The sequence below is a fragment of the Felis catus genome, chromosome A1 (genome assembly GCF_018350175.1).
Source record: "Felis catus isolate Fca126 chromosome A1, F.catus_Fca126_mat1.0, whole genome shotgun sequence".
NCBI classification, from domain to species: Eukaryota; Metazoa; Chordata; class Mammalia; order Carnivora; family Felidae; genus Felis; species Felis catus.
In genome coordinates, this window is record NC_058368.1 from 89,494,469 (window position 1) to 89,509,529 (window position 15,061).

General features: G+C 36.2%; 1 protein-coding gene across 1 annotated transcript; it reads left to right on the forward strand.

Moving 5' to 3' along the window:
• The first annotated feature begins 9,371 nt into the window (after positions 1 to 9,371).
• Positions 9,372 to 10,274, forward strand: FELCATV1R2 (vomeronasal 1 receptor felCatV1R2). Its single transcript, NM_001167474.1, is given in 1 exon segment — positions 9,372 to 10,274. A coding segment is annotated over 1 exon segment (903 nt).
• Positions 10,275 to 15,061: the final 4,787 nt, after the last annotated feature.

A 15,061-nucleotide genomic window follows, 5' to 3' on the forward strand; every position in this document is an offset into this window, starting at 1 on the left:
CTCTCTGGATGGCTGTACTTTGACTAGATTAAACAAACATAAACACCCTGCTTTCTAGCGGGTGAAAACAATGAACACTCTGAGTTTACTTTCTCCTCTAGTCTTCTAGAACTCCTCAGAATAACTTCTTTGAAAATTAGAAGAAGAGATGTTTGTGACCTCAGGTGCTGACTATGATTAAAAACACTTCCAAATTTATCAAGAGAACCCTCTGCAATTCACAGAGTAATTTGTGATTCCTCTGGACAAATCAGAAAGTTCACTGTGCACAAATGGGTTTTTTCAGTCCTTGGGGATGAAGCAACCCGCCCCTCATAGCCCTGGATCCAGGCAGCTACATCCAGCTGGAGCCCATCAGAGGTGCCTCCTGAACTGCTGAGGAGCTCAGACTCAGTAAGTCCCCTCCCTGTGTGCAGCTCTTGCATGCAGGGAGAGACCTGGCCATTCTTTGCAGGAATTTTGGTTCCCTAATCCTTTCTTATGTCAAGTACATTTTCTGCTGAATACTTTGCCTGTGCTTAAAGGTAAGTCTCCTTTCTCTGTGTTTCTGCACCCATACTCCTGTACCCCTTTTTCCTTATTATATTTTTTCTATTCCATTTTTGCTGTCTTTCTTTTGTGTTACTCCTTTTACTCTGCTGTTTTCTCCCTTTCATTTCTTTTCATTTATACTTAATTTTAATTTATAAGCTTTTTATACTTGTTTATATCCTCACTAATCTTCTACCCTCCATGATCTTACCAGTTTTTCCTTTCTCTGCCTTTAATTTATTTATTGCTTATGAAACTCCGGTTTTAATTTCCTCTTGAATTCTATCTTATTTTTCCTCTTATCTGCCAGCCCTTTCTTTATTCCATGCCTCCATTCTATCAATTTAAAAATATGTATTTCATTCTTTTCTGTCATTTCTTTCCATAGTTTATGGAGTTTTCCATAACCTTTTTTCATCCTTTTATAATGCCTTTCACATATTACTCACCATTATTTTGTGTTATTCATATGTATTCTGTTTACTCTTGCACATCTTCTGATTTCTAAAACTCAAAAATTTCAAGAAATTTATTTTCTCTATGATTCTTTCTTGTATATTTTTTCTTTTATGTACAATTCTTCTAAAACTCTCTTTGGAAAGTTTAATTACTGTTATTAAAAACAATTTTAGGGGCGCCTGGGTGGCGCAGTCGGTTAAGCGTCCGACTTCAGCCAGGTCACGATCTCGCGGACCGGGAGTTCGAGCCCCGCGTCAGGCTCTGGGCTGATGGCTCAGAGCCTGGAGCCTGTTTCCGATTCTGTGTCTCCCTCTCTCTCAGTCCCTCCCCCGTTCATGCTCTGTCTCTCTCTGTCCCAAAAATAAATAATAAAAAAACGTTGAAAAAAAAAACAATTTTAAGGACCAATATTGTGTGGCATACAATTTGGATCTGTAAGAAAGACCAAGGAAATTTGCTATAAAAATTTTAAGTTATTTCAAACTTTATGTGTGTGTGTGTGTGTGTGTGTGTGTGTGTATTATTTTCTACAGACTGCAGTATTCTCAAGGTCAGGTTCATAAACTTATTTGAAAAATCAACAACTGCTGTAAAAAAGTGCATTTCCAATATAATTTTGCTTCTATGATTCTGATTTATACTAGCTTCAATAAATTTATATTCTTTTTATCAGGATTACAGATAATATTACTAAGAGTCAGTTCAAAAGCAATCACTTAACTGTATCATAGACACTCAAAGATATTACACAAACACATTTTGCTTAAGAGGAAAATAGAGTGATCAATGATGATTTCAGTCATTAGGTCAACTAATATTGACCTAATGTAGGTCAATACATTAGGTCAACCTTTTACTGGAAATATGAAAGGGAAGTTTGTGCTTATGTTAACAAGTAAAAGGAATGAAGTAAAATATTTAATTTATACACAAATGCATTCAATTGTGGGAGACCATACAATATATTATGTAACAGGTCAAATACCACCATGTCAGAATTAACTATTCAAAAGAATACTTAAAGATTTACATCAGTGTAATAACTTGTGAGCAGTTATTTCTTTTAATGCATTATAGGCAAACATGAGGTTCCTAGAATGGCCTCATGACATCACCTTAGGGATTGGGAGACTGACTTAGAAAAATGGACAAGAGGAGCCTACCAAAAGCTCCCCCAGTTCTAGGCCATAATTGCAAAGTGGTGAGAGAGAACCAATGCTCCCTCAGAGGACTGTGGACATAAGTCCCCAGGGAGTGACGGCCAGAGAGAACTTGGGTACAGATAGTTCCAGAAATTTCTGGAAACAAGCAGGAAAGCTTGAAGACCTGCATGCTTTGCTGATGTCTGATAACAGCCCAGGGAGCTCTAGCTTTACCAGTGGATAAATTTGTTTGATCGTTTTATATACACTTTGCTTCCTTTCATGTCATCTTTCTCTTGTCCTGTTCACCCTCTTCTCTTCAGTGTATACTCCTACTCATAGCTGTGAAATTCTTACTCTTGTTCAATTTCTTATTTTTTTGTTAATCATTGGCAGTTTCCTACTACTCATTTTATTTACCACACCGTTCCTGTTTCCTGTTATCTCTTCTGCTCTCAGACTCCTGTATCTTATTTATTTAAAATAATCTGCCTTCACAAATAGATTTTTAATCATGTCTCCTCTACTCTTCATCTCTAACGTGTGTGTTTTTGTCTTCTCTATTAACTTCACGTTCATTGCCTTCTATTCACTATCCAATTCATTCATCATTTATTCAGGTTTTTCTTTTTTCACCTTTCAGTATTTAAATCCTTTTTCCTCTGTCCAAATTAATTACTTTCCCTTATTCATCTGTGAATGTTTTCACTCTAAAATGTTTTGAAAACATTCTAATTTAATAATATTCAAAGATATTCTTTTTTTCTTTTCTCTTTATTATTTTAGTCTCCCCGACTCTCATCTTTTGTTTCTGTTACTATGGCTTTTTTTTTTATCATGTCCACTTTTCTTTCCTCCTCACTTCCTCTATCCTTACAACTCTTTTGTTGATTAAATCATTGATTTTTAATTCATGTGTCTATTTTTCCACTTACTGTAATAATTTATTTACTTTCTCCTTTTGGTATATATATTTTTTCATTTCTCTATTTTCTGTTGGTCTGCCATTCAATTTCTGTCACTTGTAAAGGCTTCCTGTTATTTAAATTACACAAATTTATGTCTAAGTTTTAAGACTTTTTGTTATTCCTTTTAGGGAGGAAATCTTTTTCCTCTACTCCCTTATGTTAGATATGGGAGCATGCAACCTAAGCTGACAAAAGACAGTTGAATGGGAGATGAAACCCCAAATTTATTCATGTTTCTGTGGGAGCTCACAAGAGTTTAGCTCATGAATGGCTAAAATCAAGAGTTTATATAACTAACTTCAAAAAAATTGGGAAGGGGGAAGAAAAGCCTTCTATGAGAAGAACAAATTGGTTTCTAGGGGAACAAACAGAAGACAAGAAATTTTGTGATGATCATTGTCTATGCAGGTGTGAGTGCCATTTTCCATCTTTCTCAAGTCACCAGAGAAGGGAATTTATAACAGTGTCATTCCCAGAAGTTTCTAGTTTTAGTTACATAGAAGCTCCTAGCAGGCTTCCCCACCCCTATGTCTGTTGAATCTCAAATGTCTTTAGTTTAATTTTCTGAGAGTCATCCCTATGTCTGTTGAATCTCAAATATCTTTAGTTTAAAGTAATTTTCTGAGAGTCAGCCACAATCCTATCTAATTGTCTGGTAGCAATTTCTTAGAAAACCAATGCTTCTAAAAAATTTTTCTTTTTCTTGATTTCCTAAAATCCCTAATGTAATGCTTTATATATATAATGCTATATATAATGCCTATATAATGCTATATATCCTTATATATTTTCTATGTCATGTTAGGCTTAACTTTTTCCATAATCTTTTTTTTTTCGTCTGTGCCTTTTTTTATTTCCACAATTTTCCTTAGGTTCTTGACTGTCCTCACTTGCTTTTCTTTCTCTTTTCCTGCTCATTCTGTTCAGCTGATTTCCTGGCTGAGATGGCAATACCTTTGTTCTCTCCTGTTTCTATTTGCACTTGTACCTTCATATTCATTGTCCCCCTCTTTTCTTTTCCATTTTGATTAACAATTGTCTCCTGATTTTAATTCTCCTTCTCATTTATTTTAAACATTCTCTTCAATAAAGCCTTGTTTCTCTTTCTTAATTCTTTATTCTCTCCTGATCTAACAAACAAGATTTTAGAAACAACCTCTCAAACTCAATGTAACAAAAGAGTTTAGATTTTGTTGAAAATAGTGTTAAATTTTAAATATTGCTGAGAACCGTCACTTTGTGATGTAGGGTATTATGATTTATAAATGTTCTATGGAGAATTTTTTCTTTCTTAACAACTTTCAACAGATTTGTATAATTTTATCCAAGAAATTCTTACACAAATTTAAGATTATTTCATAGTATTATTATTAATCCTAAATTTTCTAAAATTACACTGTATAAAGAAATTAACTTCCAAAATAATGAGCTGTGTTACCAATTTAATACTTTTCTCTAGGTTTTCAAACTTATTTTCAGTGTCGACCATCTTATAATCAGTGAATAATGACAGTTACATCTTTTCATTTTCTAGAATGCTTATTCTTTTTCATTTGTTTATTTACCACATATATTAGGAGCTAAAATGCAATATAATGTGTGGACATGACAGTTGGTGCAGTTCTAACACTATTGATTTAAAAGAGCATTGGGCTTCATTTATTAGTTCTATGTTTATATTAGCTAACTACCTTGCATAAAGTCAATAATCTCCTTTATATTTATAATATACTAAGGAATTATATATTTATAATAAACAAATATTAAATGTATATGAATGTTTCTTACCCATTTAATGAGATAGTCATGTGCCTTTCTTCTTTAAGATATTAATATGGAGGGGCTGCCTAGGTGGCTCAGTTGGTTGAGCACCTGATTCTTGGTTTCAGCTCAGATCATGATTTCATGGTTGGTGGGTCCAGTACCCCCGCCCCCGCAACTACCTTTGGGTTTGGGCTCCATGCTGACAGTGTCCCTGCTTAGGATCCTCTCTCTCTCAATAAATAAATAAATAAATAAATAAACTTAAAAAAAGATGTTAATATGAGACTTTCTTTAATACATTTTCTAAAGCTAAGACATTTTAACATTTTGGAGAAAATCCAAACTGTTAACAAAATATTGTACTTGTTTATACTTTGATTTATAGTTTCTAATCATTTATATGTATATTTATATATTTTATTGACATTAAATTAGCATAACATAAAAATAAACCATGTTTAAGTGTGCTATTCGGTCGGATTCATAACATTTTAAATGTTTTACTACTTTTATTAAGTTTCAAAGCGTTTCATCACCTGAAAAGAAAGCCCTAGACTCCACAGTCACTCCTTTGTCCTGTCTTTAGCCCTTGCAACCACAAGTCTGCTGTCTACAGATTTAGGAATTTATATATTTTAGGATATTTCATATAAATGAATTTATGCAATACATGAGTTTTTGATTCTAGCTTCTTTTGCTTTGTTCAGATTGGTCTTGCAAATGCGCTCATGTAGGTAGTAGGCTGGAGGATGGCTAGTGTTTCATATGGGTCTTGATGTTGCTTGGAGTGGAATACCTTCACATTTAATTCTGGATTTGGCTTAAGATTTCCTCCATGTGGTTGCTTATTTTCTTTTTCTTTTTTTAAATTTTTTAAATGTTTATTTATTTTTGAGAGAAAGTAGCGGGGAGGGACAGAGAAAGAGGGAGACACAGAATTTGAAGCAGGCTCCAGGCTCTGAGCTATCATCAGAGATTCCAATGCAGGGCTTGAACCCATCAACTATGAGATCATGACCTGAGCTGAAGTTGGATGCTTAACTGACTGCACCACCCAGGCACCCTTGCTCATTTTCTAATAACCTAATAAGCTAGGATGCTTCATACGTTCACAGGAGAGCAAGCCCCACATGAAGGCACTTATCAAGATTCTGTTTGTGTTATGTTTGCTCCACAATGAATGGCAAAGCAAGTCAAAGGCTAAACCATATTCAAGGGATGGAGAAAAACACATTACAATGTCTACATAGGGAAAAATTCATAGGTATTTTTGCAGTCTACCACATTCTGGGACCAAGAGCAAATGAGATGTGAGAAACTGGAGACAAACTGAGATAATTACATGCAGGAATATTGCTCAAATGAAGGGTAGAAATGACTCAAGAAATGTGCAAGAAATACACTACATCTGCATGTTGATAGGGAAATTTTGATAATGGGTGTAAGAGAGAAGAATAATGAAAGATTGGAGTCTTAAGCAGAAAAGAGAACCTCAGATTTATTGCACAAATGGATGGATTAGCTATGATAAAGAGCCTTGGCAATTCATTCACAGCACCAGGGTAGAATGACAAATATACAGAGAAAGAAATTAATGTAGTAGCAAGTTTTTTGGGAAATAATCTTTTGCTTATTTTAATTTTCTAAATGAAGTATGCAGTGTATCAATAAATGAATAAAAATGCATATGTACATTTATTTACAAATATTTATAAAAATGGATCTTATTCACAATGGAATATTATTCAGTCAGTAAAAAGGAAATCTTGCCATTTAAGACAACATGAATAGAGTGGCGCCTGGGTGGCTCAGTCAGTTGAGCATCCGACTTCAGTTCAGGTCATGATTTCATAGGTCTTGAGTTCAAGCCCCGCGTCGGGCTCTGTGCTGGCAGCTCAGAGCCTGGAACCTGCTTTATATTCTGTGTCTCCCTCTCTCTGCCCCTTCTCCGCTCATGCTCTATCTCTCAAAAATGAATAAATGTTTAAAAAAATTTTAAGACAACATGAATAGAACCCAATGTAAGTCAGATAAAGAAAGACAAATACTGTGTGATCTCACTTATATGTGGTATATAAAAAAAGATCCATTGATACAAAGAACAGATTGGTGGCTGCTATAAAAGGGGTTGAAGGGTAGGTAAAATGGGTGAAGGGGGACAAAAGGTATGAACTTCCTGTTATAAAAGAATAAGTCCTGTGGATGCAGTGTACAGCAAGGGGGTGATGATAGTTAGTAATAATATATTGTATATCTGAGGTTGCTAAGAGAGTAAATAATAAAATTTGTCATCACAAGAAAAAAGTAGTAACTATATGTGATGATGAATGTTAACTAGAGTTGCTGTAGTGATCAATTTGCAATACGATTTACATTTGAACAACATAGTGATTAGGGCACTGAACCCCCATGCAGTTAAAAATATGCATATAAATTTTGACACCCCTAAATTTGACTGTTAGTCACCAACTGTTGGTCAGAAGCTTTACTGATAACACAATCAACTAACACATATGTTGTATCATACATGCATTATATACTGTATTCTTATGATAAAGCAAGTTAGAGAAGAAAAATGTTATTAAGAAAATGATTAGTAATACATTTACAAAACTAGAAATACATTCACAGTATTGTACTTTTAAAAATCCACATATAAGTGCACTCAGGGACTTCAAATATGCTTTTGAAGAGTCAACTGTATATAAAAATATCAAGTCACATGTTGTACATCTGAAACTAACATAAACTTTCATGTCCATTATATCTCAATTAAAAATGTGCAATTTGTCATCAATTGAATGTGAGATTGGGAGAGGATAGGTTGGCAGTTTAAAAATAAAGAAGTTATGAAGTAGTCATCAAGATGAGTGACAAAGTGAATACCCAAGGAATACTCTAGAAAATTTAGTGTGATTCCTGCTGAAAATAAAAGTTCACTGGACCTTAGTAGTGAAGGATTTGACATGAGTGTAGTTAACATATTTTGTGTTTTACTCCAGCCTTGATTATCTGAGCATGATGCCATGAATGAGACAGAATATTAGATTTAACAGGAGTTGATATTTTTCCATGGTGAGTTCTATGAAGTAGGAAAAATAAATCAGTGGAATCAGCTATTTTTTCAAGAAGTGATGATGACCTTGGATTGTGGAAGTTCAGGTAAGAAGGAGAGGCTCTGGGAGGGTTGTGGAGAGTAAAGAGATCAATGTTTCTCAGACACTGATGATGTCAAAGTAATACTGGAGTTAGAGATTAGATAAAGTAAGCTGCAAATGGTAGTAGGAGAATGAGAAACACAATGAGTCTACAATATTTGTAATGACAACTCTAGTATTTGAACAGGAGAAAAAGTGGATGTGGTTGGGGGCAGCAAAAGTGTTGGAAGAGAGATCACAAATGTGAGAGGCTAGGAATATTGCACTGGTCATCTGTATGGGAAATCTCCAAGAACATGACAGAATTTGAGTTAGACACAATGAGTCACTAGCTACTGAGGGGAGCGACTTGGGTCAGTAGATTACTTCCACAAAGAATGATGACAAATGTTTCAAAACTGGAGTAATGGAGAATTATCTGAATATGCCTGGTATCAAAGAGAACATTCTCACATACAGGACTAGTGATATAGGAGACAGAGGAGAGAAAGATCGCACTACTTGAGAGAGATGCTGGAGAAGCAGTGACTTCCAGGTAGAACAAAGACAAGAAGTGAATTTTCAGTACAGAGATGGCAGATGCAAATGAACTGACCCATGAGCTGATCTGATATTCATCATGTGCATTGGAAAGGTCTTGGACTTGGGGAAGCATGTTGAAAGGGGCAGAAAAAAGGAATTTACAGAGCCTGATGGTCATGAGAAACTCTAGGGATGGAGTTCTTCTGGTGAATAATTACACCAGAAGTGTAACAATATGGTGATAACAATATAGTGATAATAATATGTGTTAAATATGGTAGAAATGAAATAATAAACATTAAAATACATTAGTAATTTTCTGTTGTTTATGACAGAAGATTGAAAAGCATTAAAATTATAAAATGTAATTCAGAATACATACCCAGAACTTAAATAAAATCTCCATAAATCTGAAATATTGTTTTTCATGAATAAAAAAATTATCCTTCAGGATAGTCAGTTTATTTCTCAGAATTAGAGTAATGTTTTTATAAATAAGGCATGTTTTGTCTCAAACCTAATACTCCCCTGAAGTGACATCAATAATCCTTGACATATGCCTCTAGAACCAATTCTTAATTTCCTGAATACTCTTATAGAATATTTGCACAACCTACTGCCAAGATTGATCATATCTCAAGGGCTCTCCATAGAGTCCTGTTATTTCTATCAAGCTTACAGATCATTTTCTGCCTCTTTTTAGGCTGTTGAGGAGTCTATCCAGAGTAGAAGAGGCCATGAATATAATAGTTTCAAGTGATACTATTTTGGGAATATTTTTTCTCTTTCAATTTGGGATTGGTTTTATTGGAAACACATTATTACTCATGTTAAACATCAACACTTTATTTCAGCCCTCCTCCAAAAAGCCTATAGATTTGATATGCACCCATTTAACTTTAGCTAATATCATGACAATTCTTTCCAGTGTGATTCCAGAAATAATAAATGCTTTTGGGGTAAGAAATTTTCTGGATGACATTGGTTGTAAGGCAGTGCTGTACATCTACAGAGTCACACGGGGTGTCTCCCTCTGCACCACGTCTTTCCTGAGTATTTTTCAGGCCATAATTATCACTCCTAGCAACTCTAGGTGGGCATGGCTCAAACCCAAAGTCTCCACGTACCTTTTTCCTGCCTTCTTTTCTTTCTGGATCATCAACATGCTGATCTACATCCGTGTCATCATAACTGCTGTGGGCCCCTACAACATCAGTGAAGTTGGACAAGTGTATTCACTGACATACTGTAGCGGGAGAGAACCTGATAAACTTCAGGAGGCTGCTTTTCTAGGGGGTATGGTCTTACGAGATATTCTGTGTATTTGCCTCATGATCTGGACCAGTATGTACATGGTAAACTTTCTCTTCATACATCGCAAGACAGTCCAGCATGTCCATAGGACCAGCCTCTGCCCAAGACCATCTCCCGAAACCAGGGCCACCCACACAATCCTGGCACTGGTGAGCTGCTTTGTTTTCTTTTACTGGACCAACACTTGCCTTACCATTTACATAATTTACAGACATAATGTACAAAGTCTGGAGAACATTACTATTTTTCTCTCCTCTTGTTATCCAGCAATCTGCCCTTTTGTGCTGATCAAAAATAATAATAGACGATCATTTCTGAACTGTAACTTTGCAAAAACGAGAAAGTCCTCACCACAGTCTATGTCCCTTAGAGGTTTGAACGCCCTCACAAACTTCTTTGACACAAGAGCCATGTGATTACATTTTCCCACATTAAGATTTTAGTAAGGTAGAATTCTGCAAGGGTATAAATAATTTTTACTTTGGCCATTTCTTCAAACCATCCAGCTTAATGAACACATGGAGATAAATGACAATATTCATAAAATAAAACATATTGCACCTGAATGGGGCACTATTTTACCTTTTTTAAAATGATTGTAAAAAAATTATTCTTCTCATTATTTGGATGCTTCCAGTTTGAGACATCTTCCCTAATGTGACATAGGTATTAGATGAGTTATAGCAACTACCCTTGCTGGTATATGCTAGACAGCCCTCATTAGACAAAATTATGTTATATCTACATTGTTGTGTACTTTAGAAGCCAACAATACTTGAGGATACTATATGCTGTTGATTATATCTGGTTAAATCATGGATAATGATGTAACTAAATATAACCATACTTTCCCTACTCCACTGAATAACCAAGTGTCCTCAAAGCCAAATGTATTATTCTCAAATGCTTGGTGAAAAACACTTGGCTTTCTATTTGTACATCTTTGTATCTGTTAGCACCATTAGAAGTATTCCTTAAATGTACATTTTGTTTTCTGAAGACATACATTCTATATTGTGGCAGATTTTTTTTGAAGCTTTGCACTTTTATGAAGAAATATTTAGCACTTCTGAGACATAACACTATGATATATTAGAAAACCTGAAAAAAATCTGCTAGAAAACAGCTAAAATCTCAGTATAATATTTAAACTTTTTTTTCATTAAGAACTGTGTTTAAACAAATGTAAGGAGGGGTGCTTGGGTGGCTCAGTTGGTTGAGTGTCTAACCTCAGATCAGGTCATGATCTCACAGTTTGTGAGTTCAAGTCCCTCATCAGGCTCTGTGCTGACAGCTCAGAGCCTGGAGCCTGCTTTGAATTCTGTGTCTCCATCTCTCTGCCCCTCCCCTGCTCATGCTCTGTCTCTCTCTGTCTCTTTCTGTCTCTCAAAAATAAATAAATGTTAAAAAAGTAAAAAAAATGTAAGGAAACTTCTGATTAGGAAAACAAGAATAAAATGAATGCTGAAAATGCAGCTGCTCTCAGCACATGTATTAATCTTACAGCACAGACCTCTGAACTTCATAACTTCTTGGGAAAGATAAACTGAAAATTGAAGCCACAGATTAGAGATTGATGAGGTAACACAGTTCACTCACATTCTTTTTACAATAGAAAGAACTGATGCACTAAAAGATTGAAACGAAAAAGGAAACATTTATATTAGACTAATAGTTTATTAAAAACTTGAAGTATCTATAGCTTTGTGTGGGGAAGATGGTGAAATAAGAAGACCTTCAGTTCACCTCATCCTGTGGATACAACTAGATAACATTAAATCAGTGTGAATAACCCAGAAAATGACCTAAAGACTGGCAGAACAAACCCCACAACTAAACGTAGAGAAGAGGCCACATTGAAGAGGATAGGAAGGGCAGAGATGTGGTGGGGAGCTAAATGAGCCATGGCCATGTCTGCGAGGGAAGGAGCCACATGTGGGGAGAGGGGTGAGAAACAGACTATCACACCAGGAAGCCTGTACCCCAGGAAGAAGAATCTCTTGAAAACTAGCTGGGCCAAATTTTCAGAGTCCTTACAACCAGCAGGATTAAAGCCTGAAACTTTAAAAAATCACCAGGCTCAGCTCTGGGAGAGCTGAGAGGGCAATAGGAAACTAGGTCCACCTTTAAAGAGATAGCACAATAAGGGGCACTAAGGAATCTACTCCTGAAATCATTGTTGCACTATATGCTAACTAATTTGGATATAAATTTTAAAAAATAAAAAATAAAACAAGTTAAAATTTAAAAATGCTAATAAATAAAAAGATTAAAAAAAAGAAAGAAAGAGATAGCACAATACAAGCCCATGCTGATACAGCACATAAACAGCAATTTGAACAACACCTGGGGCATTCAGAAGGGACAGATATTTACTAATCATAGAGCATGTCCAAGAGGGCCAGAAATCACTGAGAGACAACTCCAGGAACAAAAGAGCTGCCAGGTGCCATTTCGCTCTCTGCCCCCAAGCATAAACATGGAGTCAAGTGTGGCACTAGTTTGTTGCTGTCATTCACTACTTAACATATTACACTGTGCCCGGTCCCTACTGCTGGGCATGCCTCAGTTCTGCTGCTGTGGGCCCCTCCCCCAGAAGACCAGTGCAAACATTGTAAACACGATCTCCTTTCTGTGTAGTTTAGGGGAAGTGCACCTCATTAAAACTGCACACCCCATGCATGCATGCTTTGAAGAGTGGCCTTGGCCAACCCTGTTCTCAGCAACATAGGGACATGCCCTGTGGCTAAGAATGAGCACCGCATTGTTAAAACTGTGCACCCCACCCTCTATATTCAGGAACAGGAGATGAAACTGACTTTCTTAATACATAAAAATAGACAGAGAGTTAGATAAAATGAGGAGACAGAGGAATATAACCCACACTAAAGAAAAGGACAAAATCATAGCAAGAGAGCTAAATGAAATGGATATAAGCAATATGTATGATAAAGAATTTGAATGATCAAAATGATACTCACTGGTCTTGAGAAAAGAGTAGAGGACATCAATGAAACCCTTAACAAACAGATTTTAAAAAAACTATCAGAGATGAAGAACACAATAAGTGATATTAAAAATACATTAGATGGAATAAATAGTAGACCAGAGGAAGCAGAAGAAAAGATCAGTGACCTAGAGGACAGAGTAAGTGAAAGTAATCAAGGTGAGCAAGTGATAGAAAAAAATAGGCCAACAGACACATGAAAAGATGCTCAATGTCACTCTTCATCAGAGTAATACAAATCAAAACCACACTCAGATACCACTTCACACCAGTCAGAGTGGCTAAAATGAACAAATCAGGAAACTACAGATGCTGGTGAGGATGTGGAGAAATGGGAACCCTCTTGCACTGTTGATGGGAATGCAAACTGGTGCAGCTGCTCTGGAAAACAGTGTGGAGGTTCCTCAAAAAGTTAAAACTAGAGCTACCCTATGACTCAGCAATAGCACTGCTAGGAATTTACTCAAGGGCTACAGGAGTGCTGATGCATAAGGGCACATGTACCCCAATGTTTATAGCAGCACTTTCAACAATAGCCAAATTATGAAAAGACCCTAAATGTCCATCAACTGACGAATGGGTAAAGAAGTTGTGGTTTATATATACAATGGAATACTACTTGGCAATGAGAAAGAATGAAATCTGACCATTTGCAGCAACGTGGATGGAACTGGAGGGTATTACGCTAAGTGAAATATGTCAGGCAGAGAAAGATACCATATGTTTTCACTCATATGTGGATCCTGAAAAATTTAACAGAAGACCATGGTGGAGGGGAAGGGGGAAAAAAAGTTACAGAGAGGGAGGGAGGCAAACCATAAGAGACTCTTAAATACTGAAAACAAACTGAGGGTTGATGGGGGATGGGGAAGAGGAGAAAGTGGGTGATGGGCATTGAGGAGGGCACCTGTTGGGATGAGTACTGGGTGTTGTATGGAAACCAATTTGACAATAAATTATTTTCAATATTAAATAAATAAATAAAAATAAATTCAAAAGACAAAAAGAAAAAAATGTGCAAGATAAGAATAGATTTAGAGAATTCAGTGACACCATCAACCATAATAACATTCACATTATAGGGATCTTGGAAGGAGCAGATAGAGAAGAGGGGGCAGAAAATTTATCTGAAGAAATAATAACTGAAAATTTCGTGAATTGTGGTGCCTAGGTGGCTTAGTCGGTTAAGCATTCAACTTCAGCTCAGGTCATGGTCTCGCAGTCTGTGAGTTCCAGCCCCATGTTGAACTCTGTGCTGAGAGCTCAGAGCCTGGAGCCCGCTTCAGATTCTGTGTCTCCCCCTCTCTACACCCTACCCCTGCTTGCACTCTGTCTCTCTTTCAAAGTAGAATTAAGACATAATTTTTTTTTTAAATTCCTGAATCTGGGGAAGGAGGTTCAGATCCAGGAGCTACAGAGATTTCCTCAACAAAATCAACCCAAAGGAGGTACACATCAAGATACATAATAATCAAAATTCAAAAAAGCAGAAGTAAAAAGAATTTTAAAAGCAGCAAGAGGGCGACACCTGGGTGGCTCAGTAAGTTAAACTACCTCTTAGCTTTGGTTCAGGTCATGATCTCATGGTTTGTGAGTTCAAGCCTCATGTCAGGCTCTGCACTGACTGCAAGGAGCCTGCCTGGGATACTCTCTCTCCCTTTCTCCCTCACTCTCCCTTCCCCTCCCTTTCTCAAAATAAATGAATAATCTTAAAAAAGAAGAGGCAAGTGGAAAGAAAACAGTTATATGCAAAGGAGACCCCAAAAGGCTCTCTGCACTTTTTTCATCAGAGACTTTGCAGGTCAGAACAGAGTGGCATGATATATCCAAAGTGCTGAACAAAAAAATCTGCAATCAAGAATACCCTATTCAGCAAGGGTATCTTTCAGAATAGAAGAAATAGTGTTACCTAGACAAACAAAACTTAAAGGAGTTCATGATGGCCAAAGCAGCCCAAAAAGAAATGTTAAAGGGGACTCTTTCAGTGGAAAGAAAAGACCATAAGTAAGAGTAAGAAAAGTAGAAAGCATAAAAGCCATAAAAATAAGTACAGCATATTTATAAAAATCAGTCAAGAGACTCACAAAATAAAAAAGATATAACATATGACACCATATGCCTAAAATGGGAAGGGGGCAAGTAAAAATGTTTTCAAACTTAAGAGACCATCAACTTTTGATAGATATGCATAAGATG